This window comes from Zosterops lateralis (genome assembly GCF_965231275.1).
Source record: "Zosterops lateralis genome assembly, chromosome: 16".
Taxonomy (NCBI): domain Eukaryota; kingdom Metazoa; phylum Chordata; class Aves; order Passeriformes; family Zosteropidae; genus Zosterops; species Zosterops lateralis.
In genome coordinates this window covers 11,612,934-11,633,008 of record NC_139776.1, presented here as the reverse complement: position 1 = coordinate 11,633,008, position 20,075 = coordinate 11,612,934, and the positions used below count along the sequence as shown (strand labels likewise).

The 20,075-nt window shown below is 43.4% G+C and overlaps 1 protein-coding gene across 1 annotated transcript in view; it reads left to right on the top strand.

The window, feature by feature from the left end:
- PTPRT (protein tyrosine phosphatase receptor type T) overlaps positions 1 to 19,922 on the top strand; it is a gene marked incomplete at its 5' end in the record, with an annotated part of 254,562 nt that extends 234,640 nt beyond the window's left edge. Inside the window, 4 exons of the mRNA XM_083873197.1 lie at positions 5,287 to 5,474; positions 11,076 to 11,163; positions 18,700 to 18,776; positions 19,652 to 19,922. Coding sequence (XP_083729323.1) covers positions 5,287 to 5,474; positions 11,076 to 11,163; positions 18,700 to 18,776; positions 19,652 to 19,777 — 479 coding nt within the window. The 3' untranslated portion in view covers positions 19,778 to 19,922. The remainder of the gene's footprint in view (positions 1 to 5,286; positions 5,475 to 11,075; positions 11,164 to 18,699; positions 18,777 to 19,651) is intronic.
- Between the last annotated feature and the right edge of the window lie 153 nt (positions 19,923 to 20,075).

Sequence of the window (20,075 nt, the reverse complement as noted above, 5' to 3'; positions counted from 1 at the left end):
CACATGAGCTGAGATACCTGAAGAGTTTCCCCATCAGCCAAATTATGTTAGAGACAGGGAATCACTAATATACTGTGTCCTACAAAATTTCAGGGTGTTGGGTGAGCTCTCAATCTGATCATAGAATGGATTGAGTTGGAAGGAACTTTGAAGATCATCTCCTTCCACCCCCTGCCATGGGCAGGGTCACTTTCCACTATCCCAGGCTGCTCCCAGCCCCATCCAGCCTGGCCTTGGGCACTTCCAGAGATGGGGGATCATGAAAATTTCAGCTTCCAGAATCCAATAATCTGAGTTGGCCAAGGACATCTTAATATGGGGAGTAACTGGGGCACTGAAAAGGGTTAAACAAGCTGGCAACACTTTCCTGTCACAGGCTGCTGATGCTGGAAACAATCCTGTCATGAGCAGCATGTTCCCAGCCACATGCAGAATACCTGCCTTATTTACAGCTGCACAAAGAGAACTGTGGAAAATTGGAAATTGTTCTAGGAAGGAAGTGGAGCCCTGAGCAGTCTGCCCTAATGAGACTTCAGAAGCTCTCAATTGATTTACTTTATCAAAGAGAAACTGAAGAAGTGATTTGATCAGTGCCTGCATGGGTCAGGATTTCAAATGCTCAGAGGGCTCTTTAATCTAACAGAAGGTATAATAAGATTCAGTGCTTGCAATCGAAGCTGAGCAAAATCAAATTGCAATTAAGAAATGTTTAGACAGCAAGGGTAATTAACCATTGCCACAATTTTGGGGGTCAGAATGGAATCACCACCTCTTGAAATGTTTTAATTTGAATTGTTTCTTGGAACAGTATTCCATCTTTGGAATGCAGTGAAATATGGTGGAGTGTGTTCCTATCAAAAGCACAAGAACATGTGACAAGGATAAATGTGCATATGAAATATAATTTTTTAAAAAACCCAGATGCATGGTGCTGTACATTTAGAAGTTTCTGAGCATTACGGTGAATTATTTCCTGCAACTTTCCCATTACAAAAAAAAAAAAAAAAAAAAAAAAAGAAAAGCTATTTTCCTGTTTTGCTTTTCTCACTGAAAACTCACCAAAGGCACACATGCTTTATAGGCACTGCCAAAAATTTAATGAAAAGTCTTGGGCAGTTTGTCCTGCAAAGCCATCCCCATTTGCAGGGGACTGGGGACACATTTGTGAGAAGCAGACAGAGAAAAGGGATTGTGGAAAATTACTTTAATTTGCCTTTAGTGCAACAATTAAAGCAGCAGCCTGACTTTGCTGGAATCTTTGTTGTCTTTCCCAGTAATAATGGTGCCAAAAGGAATGAGATGTGCATTATAGCTGTGAACAGAAGGAAAAGCAAAGCCTGTTTGCCAAAGACTCCAAAGACTCCCTCCAAAGACTCTTTTGATTGACTGTCCCAGTGAGAGATCACCTCCCCTTGGCTGCCACCTCCCCTCCCACCTGCATTTTGAATTGCTCACGGAATTGCTGCACACACATCCTGAGAGGTGCCTGCCCTGCTGAGCTCATCATCTCCCCTGCTCAGCTCCACACTCGTGGGGTGATGAGATGGAAAGGGCACAATGTGTGACTTGAATCAGGCTTTAGTAGCAGAACATGAAAGTGTTAAGCTGAGCTCACACAGAGCTTTTTTTGTCCAGAAAAGCCCCTCTGTATTTTCTTTGGCCCTGATAAAATGCTGGTGGGAGCAACTGAGAGCCCAGAGCTGCTGCTGTTGTTGGGGTTGGGATTTTTTTACAGATAGCACAGGTGCCATGCATGATGTGTCTGCCACAGAGGGCTCAGGAGGTGATGGCCTGAACTGTTTCAGCTGTGTGTCCCAGGGTGGAGAGGGGGGTGACCCACATTGTGTGATGCTTTTCTTTTACTGGGTGAGGCACACAGACGGTGCTGCCACAGATCCCACTTTGCATTCTTCCCTGTGAGGGTGGGCAGGCCCTGGCACAGGGTGCCCAGAGAAGCTGTAGCCGGCCCTGGATCCCTGGAAGTGTCCAAAGCCAGGTTGGATGGAGCTTCGAGCAATCTAGTGGGATAGTGGAAGGTGTCCCTGCCTATGGCAGGGGTTGGAAAGAGATGATCTTCAAGGTCCTGTCCAACCCAAACCATTCTGTGCTTCTGTTACTACAATCAGTGGGATTTGCATCCATATTTATCTCATTGACCAGAGAGACTGTTGTCCCTATGGACTTAAAGGCCAGAGACAGACCCCTCTTGGCCGCTGAGCACCTTCTAGTCCCAGCTCCACACCACGAGTGCCTACCTTAAGGGAAGGTATTCTGGAAAGAAGGGCCCACCTCTTTCCTGGCTCTCACCTCTCCCTGTGACACATCTCTCTGAGAAGAGAGCCAAGTACACAGAATTAAAGGAACTGATGAAGAGAGAAATCAGTAATTGCCTGCAGAGGAGCTGGCTGATCTGAGCTCCATTTTACAAGTCGCCTGTGCTCTGCGTGTGCCCTGCCCGAATTAGCACCAGAACCACACATTAGTTTTAAGACTCCCTCTCGAATTGGGATCTCATAATGTTTTTTAATTGGGGCTGATAAAAATGTGGCATTACTTGCAGGTTCCTCCGAGAAGCCAGTTGTGAAATTGGGTTTGTATTAAACCTAATGATGGAAAATTAAGCATAGTACGTCTGTCGGAAATGGCCCGCGATAAAAATCTTCTCCTTTTCATTACAGGAGGTTAATAGGGAATAGGGGAGCAAAGATGCACTGGGAGAGCCAATCCAACTAGGGGAATTAATAAGCCTTGAAATTCCCTCTGTTCAGAGTTCTCACACTGTCATTAGCAGGAGCATTAGGGATGATTATACAAATGCTTTGGATGTTACTCTTCCTTAAATCCCAAATTTATTCACATTCCGTGTGTGAGGGTTGCTTTGCTTGAGCCATAGTTCTGCACATCTCTGAGTGTCCTGGGACTTTGTTTATGAGAACGTGGGACTCAGAAATCCTGAAATTCAGGAGTCTAATCTTCAAAGCAGATGATGACTGTGCTAATTTATTTCAGAGGAGCAGGCTGTGTTCAGCATCTCTGATAATCCACCCCCCAGCCAAGTTTATGTCCCACTGGTGATCAGCTTGCCCTGCAGCAGTGTCCACTGCATTCCTGTCTCCTCCTGAAGCTGCCAAACAGAGCATATCTCTGCTTTCACAGCTTCCCTACACCCAATAATAATCCAGCTGCAGTGTGTTTGTCACCTCTGTGCTTTGCCAGCAGCAGAGGATGCAGTGAGGTGCCCTCAGCTCTCTGCTCCTGCCCACCTTTGCAGGAGGGGACAGCCCCTGCCCAAGCACCACAAGTGGTTTCTCAAGCAGAGTGATGTTTACAAGAGCATTCCAAGACTATTTCTGCCTCACAGAAATCACCCTGAAATTACAATTTGATTTATTTATTCTTTATCCCTTTCAAAATGTGGCCATAGTGCTGCTCTTGAGGGGTGGTGTTTCAGCTCTTTGTCAGTGAGCTTGCTGTAAGAAACCAACCCTGTGTGTGGAAGCTCAGGGGGGTTTTGTGAACCATCTGAGGGAGATGCATTTTCTGTTTGCTAATACCTTGGTTTGGGTAAGGCCAGAAAGAATCGATGGAGGTTTTATCTGTGAAAGGAGCTGAGCATCTCAGATCCCTGCAATCATAGGAAAAAAACAATGCTATATTTGGCCAACTACTTAAATTTGGACAGCTCTGCTAGATAAGTCATTGAATTTTTCATTTAGTCTGAGTTCCTGTTGTTAAAGATTGTTACAGGCAATTGTTTGGTTATTGAAGTTATTATTTAAGTTCTTTTCTGTTAGTTCACTGGGAATATTTTGTTGTTCATACAGTTTTGCTGGGGATATGAGGTTGCAATTCCATCTGCATAGTGATAGATTTCTTTAAATCTACTTCTTTCCAAAAAAAACCCATTTTCTATTAAGTTTACATATCTGAAATTTAAATTTCTGCACACAAGATAACTATTTTTTTTTCTGTTGTTTTTTTTTTTTTTTTTTTTTTTTTTTTTTTTCCTGATGATACTACATCCTTGTCACTGACATACAAAATTTTAGGCCTGAACTAGCAGAGCAGTTGAAATTTGCCTCAGCATCCTGACTTATTTGAAATGCTGATCATTTGCTCGCTGTTCACTCAGATCCCTCTCAGTTATCTCATGCTGTACACCCCAAATCCTGCCTGGATCTCTTGCTCATCTGTCTGTATCTCTGAGCTGTGCTCTTGGCAGGTTTGGGAAGGCAGGAGCTACATGGCTCTGTTGGAGCTGCTGTGGGGAGCTCACCCTTGATGTGCCATATCCTCGTTAGCCTGACTGGCTGCTCACTCTCTTCCTGTCTTTTTGGGTCTGTCTGCTTGACACAAAAATATATTCAAGTGTGATTTAGTCTTTCTAGACATTTTAGATAACTGTGTGTTTTCTGTTCATTTCTTTACTTCCTTTTGCCTGCACCAGCCCATGGGGTGATGTTAAATAAACAGAGAGAGGAGGAAACTGGTGTCTTGGTTTGGGAAGACAGGTGTCTGCCAGGGAAAGCTGGAGTTGTCCTTGGAATGGAGAATATAAACCCCTTCCCTCCGAAGTATTACAATTTTGCAATTAAGGGCTTTCAGGCAAAGATTTGGGAATAGGAACAACAGTTCTTTACTAGGACTATTAAGAATACAAATGTAGTAGTGCAAAAAAACCCCAACAAACAAGAAAATATCCTAGAAACCCTGACAGTCAGAAATACAGCCTGACACCTGTTGATCAGGATGTTGGAAGCAGCCCAGAGTGAGCCCTCCTGGAGGGGCAGATGTGGGTCTGTTGGAGTGGAGATGGTCCTGTAGAAAAGGGTCCAGTAACAGCGAGATGGGTCCAGCCTTCCTCCGGGAATCCAGTGGAAAACCAGGATACTTGGTGTTCATGGGTCTCCGGTTTGATCCAGGTAGGAACAGTTGGCTCCTCCCCCTGGGTGGAGCATCTCCCCATGGGCTGATGGAATTGGATCAGCCCTGCAGTGAGCCTGGATGGCCCATGGACAGTAGAGATCCCCTGCAGGGAGGATGGGTCCTGGAAGGGATAAAGAACTCTGCCCCAGCTGGTTTTAACAGCTGCCCATTAACAGAAGGCACCTGCCCCCTCCCTCTGGAATTATGAGGAATTGGTTATACAAGAGAGAAAGAAAACATCTCCCCAACCAGTATCAACAGATTGAAAAACAGAATAAACTTTTTTTTTGTTACATAACCCAAGACAAGGGGAAGTTCCAGGTATCTGAGAGCTCGTTGTGCCTCCTGTCTCTCCCACAGACAGCAGCCACGGGGAGCTGGCCCAGCCCACACTGACCATCCAGACTCACCCGTACCGCAGCTGCGAGCCCGTGGAGATGTCCTACCCCAGGGGACAGTTCCAGCCTGCCATCCGAGTGGCTGACCTGCTGCAGCACATCACCCAGATGAAGAGGGGACAGGGCTACGGCTTCAAGGAGGAGTATGAGGTGAGAGGAACCTTTCTTCATGGGACCAAGAGGGGAAGTTGCGCTCACAAGGGGTAGAAGCTTGGGAGGGGAGAGTAGCTGGTTTTGAGAGCTTCTTTTCCTTAATTCACCCTCTTAATCCTTTTCTTTCTGATTTTGGTTTTGAGGGCAGGACTTTGCAGCACTCTCAGTCCTTAGAGGCCCTCGATTCCAAAACCCCTTCCTTCTCTCTCAGCCTGGCTCACACTACTCAAGGAAAACATCAATAAGGAAGGGACTGTGGGGCAATTCAGTAGAGCAGTCAGTGGGTGACACTGTGCTCATCCCTCTGCCCCATAAAGAGCAAACAGTAAATACTCAACAGGTGCTGAACCCAGCACAGGACGTGCAGTCCCACAGCCTCTTCCTTATTGATGTTTGCCATGAGTACTGTGAGCCAGGCTGGGAGAAAAGGAAAGGGTTTTGACTGAGCTTTTTGGGAGCTCCAAGTCCTCTTTAATAATTGATCATATTAAATCACAGTGCAATGACCTGAATGCTCAATTGTCAATTCAAGGGCAGGTATTTGTGTAGCTTAAATGAAGGTGAAATTTTCCAATACGATCAAACCTCTGGGCTTGACTGACATCCTCTACCAACTCCATGTGGAAAGTAAAGGGTAAGCTGGAAAAATGAAAGCTGCCCTCTTTCCCCTCACCTCTTCCCCCTGCAAGCTGGAACGACCAGGAATTTAATCCACATGACCAGAAGACATGATGTTGGGGTTGATTTGGAAGAGGAAAACACATTTAGAGCAGAGCAAACAGAAGAGGGAAACAGCATCAAATATATGTGAGACTCAGCTCTAGCAAGTGATAATTATAAGGAATGTAGTAAGCTCGTGGGAAGGCAACAAGGAATTAATATGCATAGTGGTATTAAAACTATTTAAAAATAATGTAACAGCTGTGAAAATAAGTTACTTAATGAAAACAGCTCACTTTTCCACCCTGTAAATACGAGTCCATGGGGTTTGTGTCCTCAGTGCTGAGGTTTGCTGTCACTGAGAGCTTGTCTTTTCCTGGTCCTCACCAGGGAGTGTTTTTCTAATCAAATAGCATCAAAAACTGTCATAGCAAATGTTTCTGAAGCTGTGTGTTAACCAGGTCTAGGCACTCTTGCCCCATAATCAAGCGTGCTAATTAAACTATCAATATAAAGAGCTTTGTTTAATATTTGAAAAAGGGTAATAATTCTCTGAGGAGATTTACTTAGCCCCTCTTGGCCTCCATTTCCATGAGGAGTACCTAAAACTACATTGAGCTCAATTACAGATGCTCTAAGACCCAGTTCTTGATGTTCAAGAAGAAAACAGGTGCTGGCATATATGTAATTTTCTGGCGCTGGCATCGGTAATTATCAAAATAGCACATTAGCATGAAAAATGTCAATGCAACTTTCAGCTCCACGAGCTCTGCCTTCCCCAGAAAAGTGCTGTCTGCAGACGTATACAGTGATGATGACATTCCATGGATTTGCATAATTCCTTTCTTTACCAGGGACGGCCTGGACAATGCCACAAGCCCACAAATCCCCTGCTGGTTCCACCCTTCCACCAATTCCAGGTGTTTTCCATGGGGGGTTTGGGGGCTGGAGCATGGGATGGAGGCAGCACTTCTGCTCCAAAAAGCAGTGGGGGGATGTCAGGAAGGATGAGAGCTCCTGGGAGGTGGGAGGTTTGAGCTGGCTGCCAGTGGGGGCTCAGCCTGGGTTCTGCAGGAGCTGCAAAATTGGCTTTGCAAGACGCTTTGCAGAGCAGCTGATAAAATCTTGAGAAAGAATTTGATGTCTCTTTTAAAATGTGTTTTCAGACACTAATATCAGTGTCACCTCCAAATACACTCTTTTTTTTTTCTTCTAAGGAGCCGATTTTCTACTTACTTTGCAAATTGATAGCATAAATTGCAGCCTGTTTAGTGACATGTTACCAAATAATTTTACTCTCATGAAAAATCACTTTGAACGGAGCATATCAGTCACACATGACAATCTCTTATCTCTGTGCCTTCCCATCTCTGCCGAGTAGCCTGGAAATTGCATTCCATATTTGTTTAAAGGATGCCTGCACTTACACATTGGAGCACAGGCATCTCCTTTTGCTGAGGGCATCTAGAAAAATATTCCTGGTAGCTCCAGGCAGAGCTGGGAAGCAGGATGGGATTGTGTGAGGGGTGTCAGTGCTGGTGTGAAATGAGTGTTAACTGGGTGTGAGTAACGGGAGAATCTGTCAGCACTCCCTGACTGTGATATTTTGGGGCTCCCTGCTGCACCTGAGGGCAAAGTGTGACTTGGGGCCTTTTTGGCTGCTGCTTCTGTTCAGTGATAACAAGTGAACAGAAGAGAAAAATCTGTCAGTGGCACCGAATTGTAGATGGCACCGTTTGGGGTTGGGAATAGCCATAAACATTTAAACGTGACACATTCAAATGTCACCAGTTCCTTTTCCAGAACATATCAGCTCTGATTTGTTGGGAGCTGTGGGACCAGTCCCACAGACTTATTGCAAGCACCAATTACTGGCTAAGGCGATAATAAGCTTAATTATCCAAACTCATTTTCCATTATGATTTAGGATGTCACTAATGCACATTCTCCTGCTGCATTACTGAGACTAGTTATTTTAGATTTTGTGGCTCCTTTTCTCAAGCATCCTAGTGCTGAGAGCCTTCAGATTGTGGAATTCACCCCTGGACTGTAACTCTTTAATTTCTGCCTACACATTTTCCCAGCTCTGGTGGTCTGGGCTATGGTGGGACACTGCAAAAAGAATGGCTGGAATACTTTTTTCTTTTTTTTCAGATTGTGTTTTTTAGCCAAGGTAATTTTTAATTCTGGCTCCCGACAGATTTGTGGGAAGAGTTTTTCCACCACTGTTGATAAGGGGATGGCTCCAGGGAGAGGACCAGGGCTCCGTGGCACACTTTGGGATGAACAGGAAGGCTTTGAATTGATGTCGTTGCCTTTGGCAGCAAAACTGCTGCATTGAGGTGGATCAGCGAAAGTGAAGGATTAGAGGTTTTGTGTTTAAATTAAAAGCAAACAGCAAACAAACTAAATGCATCCAAGCTATTAATTGGCTTGCAGTGAGCCTCAGTTTAATGGGAACACTTGAGTTATGTCTGGGCCATGGTGCTTAGGGAGCTTGATTGAGATGAAGCTGGCCTTGAGAGATCTATCCTTGTAATTTCAGCTAAAATTTAGATCAATTTTGTTTAAAAAGCTTCACTGTAACCTAAATTCCACTAGTGGGAAGATGTTTCAGTATAAATTTCACAAAACTTCTCTAAGACAAGTTAAGAGAGTTTTAGAAGTAGAAAAAGCCTGAAAATCAAGTCTAGTTTTTTTGAACACTAAAATTCTTCTGTTACCAAGTCAAAGAGAGAAGGGGGAGAATTTCCTGTGAAAAATGGATTAAATACCAGTGCCTGAGTGATCTGTCCTGATTTAACATTGCTGATAATGGAGATAGAAACAGGACTCTTTTCACAATTATAGAGATACTTATTGAACCAAAAAAACCTGAAGGAACAAAGCATTAGCTGTGCTCCTCATTTTCTGGATGCAAGCCAATTATAATCCATATTCTTGCCTTTATTTTTAATGTAGATTGAATTCTTGGTGCTGCATTTTTTAGGAACCTCGTGGGCAAATTATTTGGGTTGTGCATGGAGATACTCCAATTTGTTCATCTGATGTTTATAAAAGTGGGGATATAAGGGGTGCCCCTGCAGAGGTGGTTTGTGCTCATCACCAAGCAGAGCTGTGCTCCCTCCCTTCAGAGCTGCCCAGTTCTGTGGAAAGCAGGGATTTCTGTGGTATTGAATGAGATGAAAAATCCTGCACTCTTAAATCTTTGGAGGCTCTATCAGCAAATATAAAAACATCAATTTCAGTGGAGAATTGCATGTTCAAATCAAATGAAAGGATATGGTTTGCTGAAAAGGGATTTATTGGGCCTGAATATATTTTCTCTGGCCAAGATAGCTTCTCCCATGTGGAAGTCAAGAGAAAGGGTTTTCTTTTATTTCTTCTTCTTTTCAGATGGCTCTGATTAGGTGCCTAATGACTGTTGCCATTCTCTGGTCAATCTGCTGTAATTCGATATTAGTGGAAAAATAAGGCACCTTTTTACTCACTCTTTGAAGATGAAAATGAGCCTTCTTCACCTCTTTTCTTTCACTCAGGGATTTTTTGTTGTTGTTGTGTGTGGGTTTGTTGGTTGGGTGTTTTTCCTCAGAAGATGAGCTGCTCTTTGGAAACAAGAGTCTGCAAAGGAAATATATGTGTGATCAAAGCCCTCACCAATTACAGAGTTATTACTCTTTCTCCTGGGCTTTTGAATAGGAACTCAGTGTCCCTGTCTTTGTCAGCAGAGCTCATGACAGTGCTGCAGTGCCTGACATTTTCTGTCCTGGAACCCTTTGGGAGAAATTCACAGTGATCTGCTGGGCCAGGGGTTTGCTCATATTTAGTTTAATTGTAACATCAGTGTTGGAGATCCTAATTGTGTCTCTCTGCTATTGCATCCAGGCACATAATAGACCTGGGTGGCTTGTGAAGATGAATATAAATTCATTTTGTAACACAGCTGTGTCAAACTACCTGCTGCTGGCTGAGGCAGATGTGATTCTCCAGTGACTGTGGTACAAACCCTCTGTAATCCCCAGGGACCAGAAATAATAAAACTTTCAGTGATGATTTCAGTGATGTAGAATGGTGTTAGGGGGCACATCTGGGAGGAGGCAGATCCAGCCAGGCACTTCAGGAGGGGCTGCTCTCCACCTCTGTTTTCTCCAAGGAAGGCAGGGCCATCCTCCAGCCTGGTTCTTTGCCAACTGCTGCTTTCCAGGCTCTGCCTTGAAAACCCCTCCTGGACATATCTCTAGGATAAAGTGGCTCGTTTGAGGGTGTGCAGAACAGTTGTGGGGCTGAGCTGCAGGGAGGGGAGCACTGAGTGCTGCCAGTTCCTTTCCCCCTTCCTTCCTCAACTAAAAGAGCAGATTTTAGGAAAATGGCTGTTTATTCTCGTGCTTCATGAGCATGCTTTACCTGCCTTTTCCTCTCTTTCTTACACATGTTCTAAAACCCTGAGCTGCTTTATCTTTCCCCAGAGAAATCCAGAGAATGGCTTGTATTGCATCACCCATTATTAACACAGAAATAGGTGAAACCACTGTATTTTCAGCTTAAATATGAAAGGCTGAGTGCTGGGTTTCAACCATCTGGGTTTTCCTAGAGGTGTAGTCAAGTCAAATCCCCCCAAGCCTTGTTCTGCAAGGGAAACGAGGTTATCCTGTGACTGTGCAGCCAGAAACAAATTCCTCTGGTTTTTTTAGATCTGTAGTAGCAGGAGGAAAATGATTCTTGGCTGGCAGAAGCCAAGAGATGCAAATGGTCTGTGCTGAGCTCTGCTTTTCACATTAGTGGAGTGCAGGTGCCCTTTCCTCATCTACAGCCATTTCCTTGGGCAGCAACTGAATTATGCAGCTCCTTCACTTTTGCCCTGCTCTTCTTCAGGCCTCTTCACCCACCTGAAGGCATTGGGCAGATGTTTTAAACCCTGCCTCACTGTTTCTTTTGCAGGCACTCCCCGAGGGGCAGACGGCGTCCTGGGACACGGCCAAGGAGGACGAGAACCGCAACAAGAACAGATACGGGAACATAATCTCCTGTAGGTGTAAATTCACATTGAACTGGGCACCCTGTGAGGTATCACCTGTGTGCTGTGGAGAAGGGGGTCTTTGAGAAGCTCACCAGGAGCTGGATAGCAGCACTGAGCCTTCAGTCCATTTGTTACAGCCTTTATTCCTGGCATTGATTTTATTTCATGATTTTTTAATCCTTATTTTTCATAACATCATTGCATGATGTTACATGTTTTCTACCTGCCTTGCTTCCTGCTTTAGGTGTGTAGCTTAAGGGCTGAATCCTTTTGTCACTTTTTATGTGATGGTGTCCATTTTCTGTCTATTTTCACTATAAAACCCAGAGCTTCCACTGCCACAAAGGAGCTGCTGGTAGATCAGATTTTTGGCTGTGGCTCAGAGGCTGGATTTTCTCCTCCCTTGTGGTCAGGAGCCACTGGGGCAGTCACTGCTTGTCCCCAGAGAGCTGGTTTGAAGGGTGGGACAAGCTTAACTGCTGCCTCAGGATCGTAATAAGGCAACTGAAAATGCACTAAAACTTCTTGGCTTTCTTATTCCAGTGACCACTTTCTATAGGAATAGGAATATCAATACACAGCAGAACTGCAGGGCAGGGAAGACTCCATAAAATCATTTAGGTCAGCTTTATTCTCCAAAGCAGGACTAAATTCACCTTCCTCATTTTTGTCAGATATTTGTGAAGCCTCTTCCAAAGTTGCTTTCCAAAGCTGAGCTTTCCTCAAGCTCTCCAGGCAGTTCACCAGTGTTTCATTATTCCTGATAATGGCTGGGGACAGGAGGTGTGAGAATTAATGCATTTCAAGGGCTGCTGAGCTGCATCAAGTTGGAGAAATCAAGCTTGAAACCATCAGAACAAGAAATCAGAATATAAATGAATGTGCCATAGATTTTCATGACTGGGAAAATCTATAGAATGCTCTAAGAGCCAAATTAAGTCATGCTGAGTGATATATTTCATACTGTATTTTTTCTTGTGTTAAAATTTATTTCTTGTAGAACAAATAGATTTTACTAAAAAAATTTAAAAAAAAAAAAAAAAAAAAAAAAAAAAGAAAAAGAAAACCCCACCAAAACAACAACAACAAACCCAAAACCCCAACTTCTTCATAAAGAAACCTCACCTCACACATAACTACTCCTCTCTTTGAAGCCTTGAAATAAATGATTTGTGTGCCAGTTTTGGGGGATGACATAGAACATCTCAGTTCAGGGCCCCTGGTAAAGATGAAGGAATCTGGAAATGAAGATTGAAGTTTGTGAGCCCTGATGTGATCCCAGTTCTGCTGCTGGGTTTGTGTGGTTGTGAGCAAGTCACCAAGTTCACCAGTGTTCTTTATCCACGTGGAAAATGAAAGTGACTACTGGAATATTACAATTAGCGTGGAAATTGTCTCCCTTAATTTCAGCTCCACCTCTCTGTGAGTTTTCTGTGTCCTGGTGGCAAAGAGAGAAATCCAGACAGAGGCTCAATTTACCTGTCGATACAATTAACTCCAATTAAATGAGTCTAAGACAGATGAATCATCCAGCTATAAACACTGGATTGAAATGGAACTGCCATGGTGTGATATGAGGAAGGAAATGTGAAAGACTTTGTTTCTCTGTATGGTTTTGAGGAAGCACTTGGCATAATTCAAAAGTGGAGGTGAAAAGAGGCACAAAAGCTTCCATCTCATTTATGCTGAAGGTGGTCACGAAGAAAACCTTGAACTGCAAGTGAAATGTGAGGAGTTTAAGAAGCAAAATCAAGGCAGATAAATGGGGTTTTATCTAAAGAGAAGGTGCTCACAAAGACAAATTGTTGTCTAACGAAGAGTGACGTGAGCCTTTTAGCTCTAAACATAAATACAGCAGCAGTGCAGATAGGAGGTGATGAACTTGACTAAGGGAATGCAAAATGTAATCAGAGCTAAGGAACAAGAATCTGCACAGTGTAAAGTGTCAGAAAAGGAGCTCGAGTTTGAGGACTGTTGGGAAAGATTTCGGAATGCAGCTGCGAAGGTGGAGTGGGCTTTCTTCTCTTCAAATATTTATCAGAACAAAGAGTTTGAGAAGGAGACAAGAGCTCTTTTAAAAGACAGCAAGGACAATTTAGAAATGTACAATAGGGAGCAGGAAAGAAGGATGCCTAAGGAAGGAACATATCATTGCACAAATACTTTGTAAAACCACTGCAAAGTTATCAGCTGAGCCTGGAGCCAGACCCCACTGGTGGGCAAGTTGGGCAACCCCCCTGAGTAAAGTCAGGGGCAGGATCCAGAGCAGAGCTGAGAATAGCAGGGCAGTGGCTCCCTCCAGGCAGGTCATGAAATCAAATTGTGTTCTGTGGGTACAAACTGGTCAAAAGCCTGAGCAGAGGAGGTGGAACACACTTACACCCTGACCTGCTTTGTTGTACTTCAATTGCAGTGGCTGGTGAACCCAGAGCAGGCACTGGTTGCCCCTAACAGTTTATTTGGTGAAAGGTTGCACATGGCAATTAGCATCATTTATTTAACCAGGGCTGCCATTTCATCACTCCTGGAACAACAAATCCTCTGCCTTTTGGGGAGTGAATTGGAAAGGCAGGTTTTGATCTGACTTCTGCAGCAGCTTCAGAGACTGGTGTTAAAACATGGGTCTGTAAGCCCTTGCAATGAGTAGCATTGCTCAGTGAATCACAGCAGATTAGATCTTGTCTTTACAGCCTCGTGGGTAACAGCACAGTTACAGGAGTGTTTCACTGGCTCACTGCTCTCCCAGAGCTGCATTAACATCGTGCCTCTCTCTGAAAACCTGGAGCACACTGCCAGCCCCAACACCTGCTCTCCTTACATTGGCAAACCAAAGCTGCAGACCAGCCTGGGAGCTGATCTGTTCGTGCAGAGGAGGGAAAAGAGAACTCAAAGAGCTCTCCCAGCCTTTTTTATGGTTCCCTCCCATCTCTAATGGTTTTTGGAGCAAGGGAAAAGCTGAGCTGTGGATTTGGGGTCTGCATGACTACAGAAATCCACTGCGGATGGTTGGAAGGTGCAGACAGATTTACCATGCTGAAGTAAACTGTCCTGCTTGAAACATTTTATTATATGAACAGAGACCATGAGCTTTGCTTCTGCACTTTTATAAAGTTGTAAAAACAAAGCCAGTTGTGGAGCTGCCAGGTTTTTCTTCAGGGGGCAAGCGTAGGCAGTGTACCCATTTATGTGCTGAAGCAAAATGATTTAATTCTGCTTTAGGGCCCAGATATTGAGACCTTCAAAGAGCATGAGTAAGTGATTGTTGGAGGAGGGATGTTGAGCTGAATCTATTACAAGAGAAGAGAAAATGTCCAGAAGCTATATGGGACCTTTGGTTCTATTTGATTTCTCTCCATCTTGCCCAGATTTAGAGCCATTACATTACAGGAGAATAAAAACTCAGCTGAGAGCTGAGGACAAGGTGGGGATTGTGTTTTGCTTCAGCTGATGGAGAGAATTTCCTGTGCCTTTCTTTTTCCCACTGAGCACCCTGGGTTTGAAGTCTCATGATGGTCTACTAAAAACTGTGGAGCTGGTGACAAGAAGACAGCAGAGAAATTTGCTTTGTTTCCTTCATGCTGTGACTGCTGTATGCTTTGGGTTGGAAAACTGTGAATTAATCAGAGAATTTTGGTGTGGAAGAGATGAAGAAGCTCTCAGCTGGCACACAGGTGGAGAGCAGTTCTTGCCCACAGACAGGGATAAGACATGAAATTAAAAAAGCCTTCATAGAATTCCAGGCTGGTTTGGGTTGGAAGGGACCTCAGGGCTCACCCAGTCCCAGCCCTGCATTGCAGGGACACCTTCCACTGTCCCAAATTGCTCTGAGCCCCATCAAACGTGGCCTTGGACACTTCCAGACACAGCTTGTGCCACTGCCTGACATCAGTGTTGGATTTACAACAGAAATTTCCCAACTTCCAAGCATTTTTATTCCATGATTTCTTCTGCAGTGCCTAAACTCTTGCACATCTGTGTGATATTCATGGAATCTGACCCTGCCAGAGTGGGATTTATCACCCCTGATGTTACCCATGGCACAGTCCAGGGTCAGTGGGGGCAGAAAGGGGAGGACAGGGTGAGGATAAATCATCTTTTTGTCCCAAAAGTGGGCTGAATCTCAGGAGCTGTCTGTGTTTCCCCATTCCTGAGTGGGGAACCCTGACAGGCAGTTCAGACAAGCTGTGTAATGTTTCAATGGCAAAAGTTGTGTGAGATTCATCCAGTGCTGGTGTCAAAATGAGTCGTGGAAAAATTGCAATGATACTTCAAATGATCACTAATGGCAATTTTGACAGGAGTTTAAAATGGTAACAATTCTGTGCTAAAATGGGAGCACAGAGCTTTTCAGTGAAATTCTTGTCATTTCTGAAGTCTGTTTTAAGACCAATTTTCAAACTGTTCTTCATATAAATTTAGAGTTCTGCTAACTTGCAGAAGGACTGGAGTAAACAGGGAGAAATAAAATCATTTACATATTTGTTAAGGTTTGGTGGGTTTTTTGTTTTGGTTTTTGGGGTTTTTTTTTGTGGTCCTGAATGCAACCTTTTTTTTTTTTCTGTTTTCCCCACCATTTTTAATATTTCTTGGAGTCCATTTTCAACACACAGGGATATGGTGTCTGATAAATTTAGTGAAAAACTGTCATTTCAGTCAGCCAAGAATGCAGTGTCCTTGGCCAGAGGAGTCCAGTGGATAGAGAAGAATCAGAAATAAGTTTTAACCATTGGGAGAAGATATAGCAAAGGCATTCGCTGATCTTTAAATGGCCCTTTAAAGTCTGTAGGCAAAAAAACCCCTAAGTACAAGATCCTTAATATTAAGAGCATAATAATTTGCCTTTTTTTTTTTTTTTTTTAGTCAAATCCCTAAGTTTTCTTGTGGAAAAAAGAGATTTATGAGGGAACTTATATTATGAACTTTTATCCAGACTGTTCTCCTAAACTTTGGAACAAGGTTAAAGATACCATTAAGACATCATTAATATTTTGTGTGCTTCACATACACACAGAGGTTTTTTTGGTTTTTTTTTTTTCTGCTGCACTGTTCTCACTTGTAAGAGCAATAAATCTCCCTCAGGAATTAATCTCATTTTAGTAAAATATGCAATGAAATATTTTGAATTCTGTCCTCCTAAAGCAAAGTTCAGCTTAAAGCATTTTTCATTTAGTCCCAAAATATGATTAGAATGTCTACTTTTAAAAACAAACAAAAAAAACTTTAATTTCTTTATCCTTTATGGGTCTTTTCCCATATGTGACTTTTTTTAAAAAAGGGGAAAAGGAAAACAAACCAATAACACTTTTTGGCACCTACAAAGCATCTTTTCCTTAGCCATAATTACCCATAATTGCCTGAAATCATGGAGCTGCTCTGCACATCCATGGTCCTCCCAGGTCCTCCCCATCAGCTCCCTCTGGGTGTATTCATCCTGCCTGGTTTAACTTTCTGTCCAAAGAGTGGCTCAAAGTGCTGAAAGTTAATTTTGATATTTGGCTCCATTAAATGAAGAGAGGCAGGTGCTTCCTCCAGGGTTATTCAGAGCTCCAGCTCCAGACACTGTGTGTGTCCCTCATTCCAAAATGAAACCTGAGATTCTTGTCCCCTGTCTGTGTGTGGGGACATTTTTGGTCTCATCATTTTTGGTTCTGTTGTTGCAGTGAGTTGAGACTTCCACAGTGGTGTTCTCTAGGGAGGAGTCAGTAAATGTTCCCCTCCCAGGCATTTGCTCCAGGGTTTGCTTTGTCTTTGCTCTGGTTCCTAACAAGCTCAGTTTGCTGCCTGGAATTGCAAGTGTGAAATTGTTTCCCTGTATTTCATCCACATGTCCAGTTTAATCAGCTCTTTGTCTGTCTCTGTGAATTGCTCTAAGTATAAATTCTTTTGTTGTCTGTCTAACCACATGATTTACTGCAACTCCTCGTGCAGCTGCCTTGAGTGCAGGTAATTGGGAACATCAGCACTCGGAGAAATATTCCCCCTTCTCTGTGTCTACAAAGGTTATATTTATTAATACAAATACAGCAGAGCTTATGATGGATTCACCTGCAGAACCTCCTTTGAATGCAGATATGGGATTTGATGAATGCAGCAATGTGGTTGTGCTTTTTTAAGGTGTGTGAATCTCACCCAATGGCTTTCCTTTACACATTCCTTTACACAGCTGAATGAATATTTAATATATACCCAAGTCCTGGTTTTCAGAACTGCTCGCACATCTGTCTTCCCAATTATTATCTGATTCTACATTTAATTAAGACATGACTAAATCCCTTTTGACTGAGTTACTGCAGAATCATACCTCATATTTTTATGTTTCATTGCTATGATTCTATTTAATTGAATGTAAATCATGCTTAGGTCTGTGTTCTGCAAAGTGCTACTAAGCATTAATGCTGCTCTGACTGAGAGCTATGCTCCATAGAGCTGGTAGGGAGGAAATAAACTTAATGGACTCAATATTACACTTCTTTTAAAAAATCATTTAAAAATGAGCACAGCATGGCCAGCAGTGACCCCCATAACCCAGTGGCCTCTGCCAAGTAACTGGCCCTTAGAAGCAGTTCTGCAATTAACTGCATACCAGTGCTGGGATTGCCAGAGCAAATCACATCAGCAGCCTGGCTCTGGAGTATCTCCTGTGACAGAGCCCAGCACCAGCTGTTCCACAGAAAGATCAAAATATTCCCCCAGTGGAAAAGCATGACATAATCTGCCCGCTGGGGTAGCTCCTTTCTGTGTCTGAACTGTGGAGCATGCTGGGAGATGGAAAGATTGATCTCTGCTATTTTATTGCCCCATCTAAAGTAACTTTGAACCTCCTCAAAACGATGAACATTTCTGATTTTGTTGGGTTTTTTTCAATATTGCCTCGATGCCATTTTGCTGCTGGGAGTTCTGTGGGTTACATAAAGGAATGTTGCTCTGATTTAATTTGTATTTCCTTCCAGTTTCTGGGGGTTTCCATTTCTTATTTGCAGGGTTCCATTACCATTTTACTCTCCTTAATCTTTTATATCTCTGTCGTGATCTATTTAATTATGTCCTACTCTTGTCAGTTTTAGCTCATGCCTCAGTTTCTGTGGATCAGATGAAGCCAAGGGAGTTTGGAGCTTCCAAGCAGGAAAATGGTTTTTGTCATGGAGATACACCTTGCAAAGATCTGTCCCAAACCTCCCAAATCAGACAACATTTGTGACCTGTCTCAAATCTCCATGAGGATTATGGTGACAATGATGAATTTAATGAATACAGAGCACCACTAACTTAAGGATCTAAGCATTAGATCTTATACACAAAACAAAGGGCTTTTAGCAGCAGGAGTACGTGTGATGCTATTCCACTTTTGATTATTTTAAGTATTAAATTATTCATTTACCACAGTGGGATTTTTGAGGCCAGGAGTTGCACTCTGTGTGTCCCTTTCAGCCCAGGGCATTCCATGATTCCATGACACCACCCTTGCAGGAGCCAGCAGATACAACAGGCCACTTAGAAACTCCTCTTTATCGTTACTGTCACTTTTTTCTCCTTTCCTTCCTTCAGATGATCACTCAAGAGTGAGATTGCAGCTGCTGGATGGGGACCCTCACTCGGACTACATCAACGCCAATTACATCGACGTAAGGCTCCTGGACATTCCCCCTGTGACAAACCCCCTGTGACAAGCCTCCTTATGAGCCTGGTGCCTCTGACACAGGGACAGGCTGTGGAGCTGATATGAGTGACAGCTGAACGTTGTACAAACACCGTGTTGTGACAGGGAGAAGGTTCTCAGTCTCCAGTTTATTTTGTCTGACCGATCTGGGCAGATGGAGATTTCCTGTGTTTGACAGATCCACCAGCACAAAGTGGGACGTGGGCTAAGTGATAGATGCAGGAATCAATATCAGCCCCTCACAATAGCATTACTCACAGAGTTGTGGTGCAGAAGGCATGTGTGTAAACAGATTGACTGTTTTTTTAAGTGGTATAAAACGACATTGGAAAAGCAGCCTCTGTCTCACAGACAGAGTGATCCAATGCACGTGCATTTCTTGAACACAGCTCTTAAGTCACAGCAACAGCAAATGTTTAGGATAGTTTCCTGAAAGGATAAAAGGTGCCCTCAGAATTTTCACAGAGAAAAATTCATACCTTTCTTCTTTTCAAACAAGAAGATGCAGTGTTTTGCCTATCTGTTTTCAGCATTACCCTCAGGTAACACAGGATTCGTGCTTCTTTGTGGAAATAGTTTAAAAATGCCCCATTCCTGTCTTTTCTTTGGGGTGAAGAGATTGTGTTATTCAGCCTGAGGGAGATGCCCTCACTTAAAATCTCTCAGGGCAGCCCCGTTGCCCCTTCATTCATTCATTACAAAACCAGTTAGTTATAATATATTATATAATTATACACTGTACAGAGGGCAGCAGTTGGCACCTGGAAAGTATCAGATCCCTGGTGGGCTTTGTCTGAGCTGTGATCTCACAGACACTCATCTATTTCCTTTTTTCCCCAGGGGTACCATCGGCCTCGCCATTACATTGCAACTCAAGGCAAGTTCACTTTTGTATGTCTGAATATTTGTAAACCCACTGCTGGTCTACACTGTCGTAGGAGCTTTTTATGGAGTGACATCATCTGATTTGGGGAACATCTGAAAAATTGTTACATGGGCAAAAGGGGGAAGGATATAGAATTTTGCAGCATCTTTATGGCACTCAGACTCAAAACCTCAGCTGCAGGAACAGAGGTGTTAGTACAGCCTAGAATGTGTCATTTGTCCATGAAGTGTGAGAGGGCAGCTACAGGGGACTCTGTGGGGCTTGGGTTTACCTGGCTTGGGGTGGGCAGTGTGAATAAGCTGTGACTGATGAGCCTTTCAGGGGAACTAGTAAGAGATGCATTTGAACACCTTCTGTAAGTCACTTGATGAGTTTCCT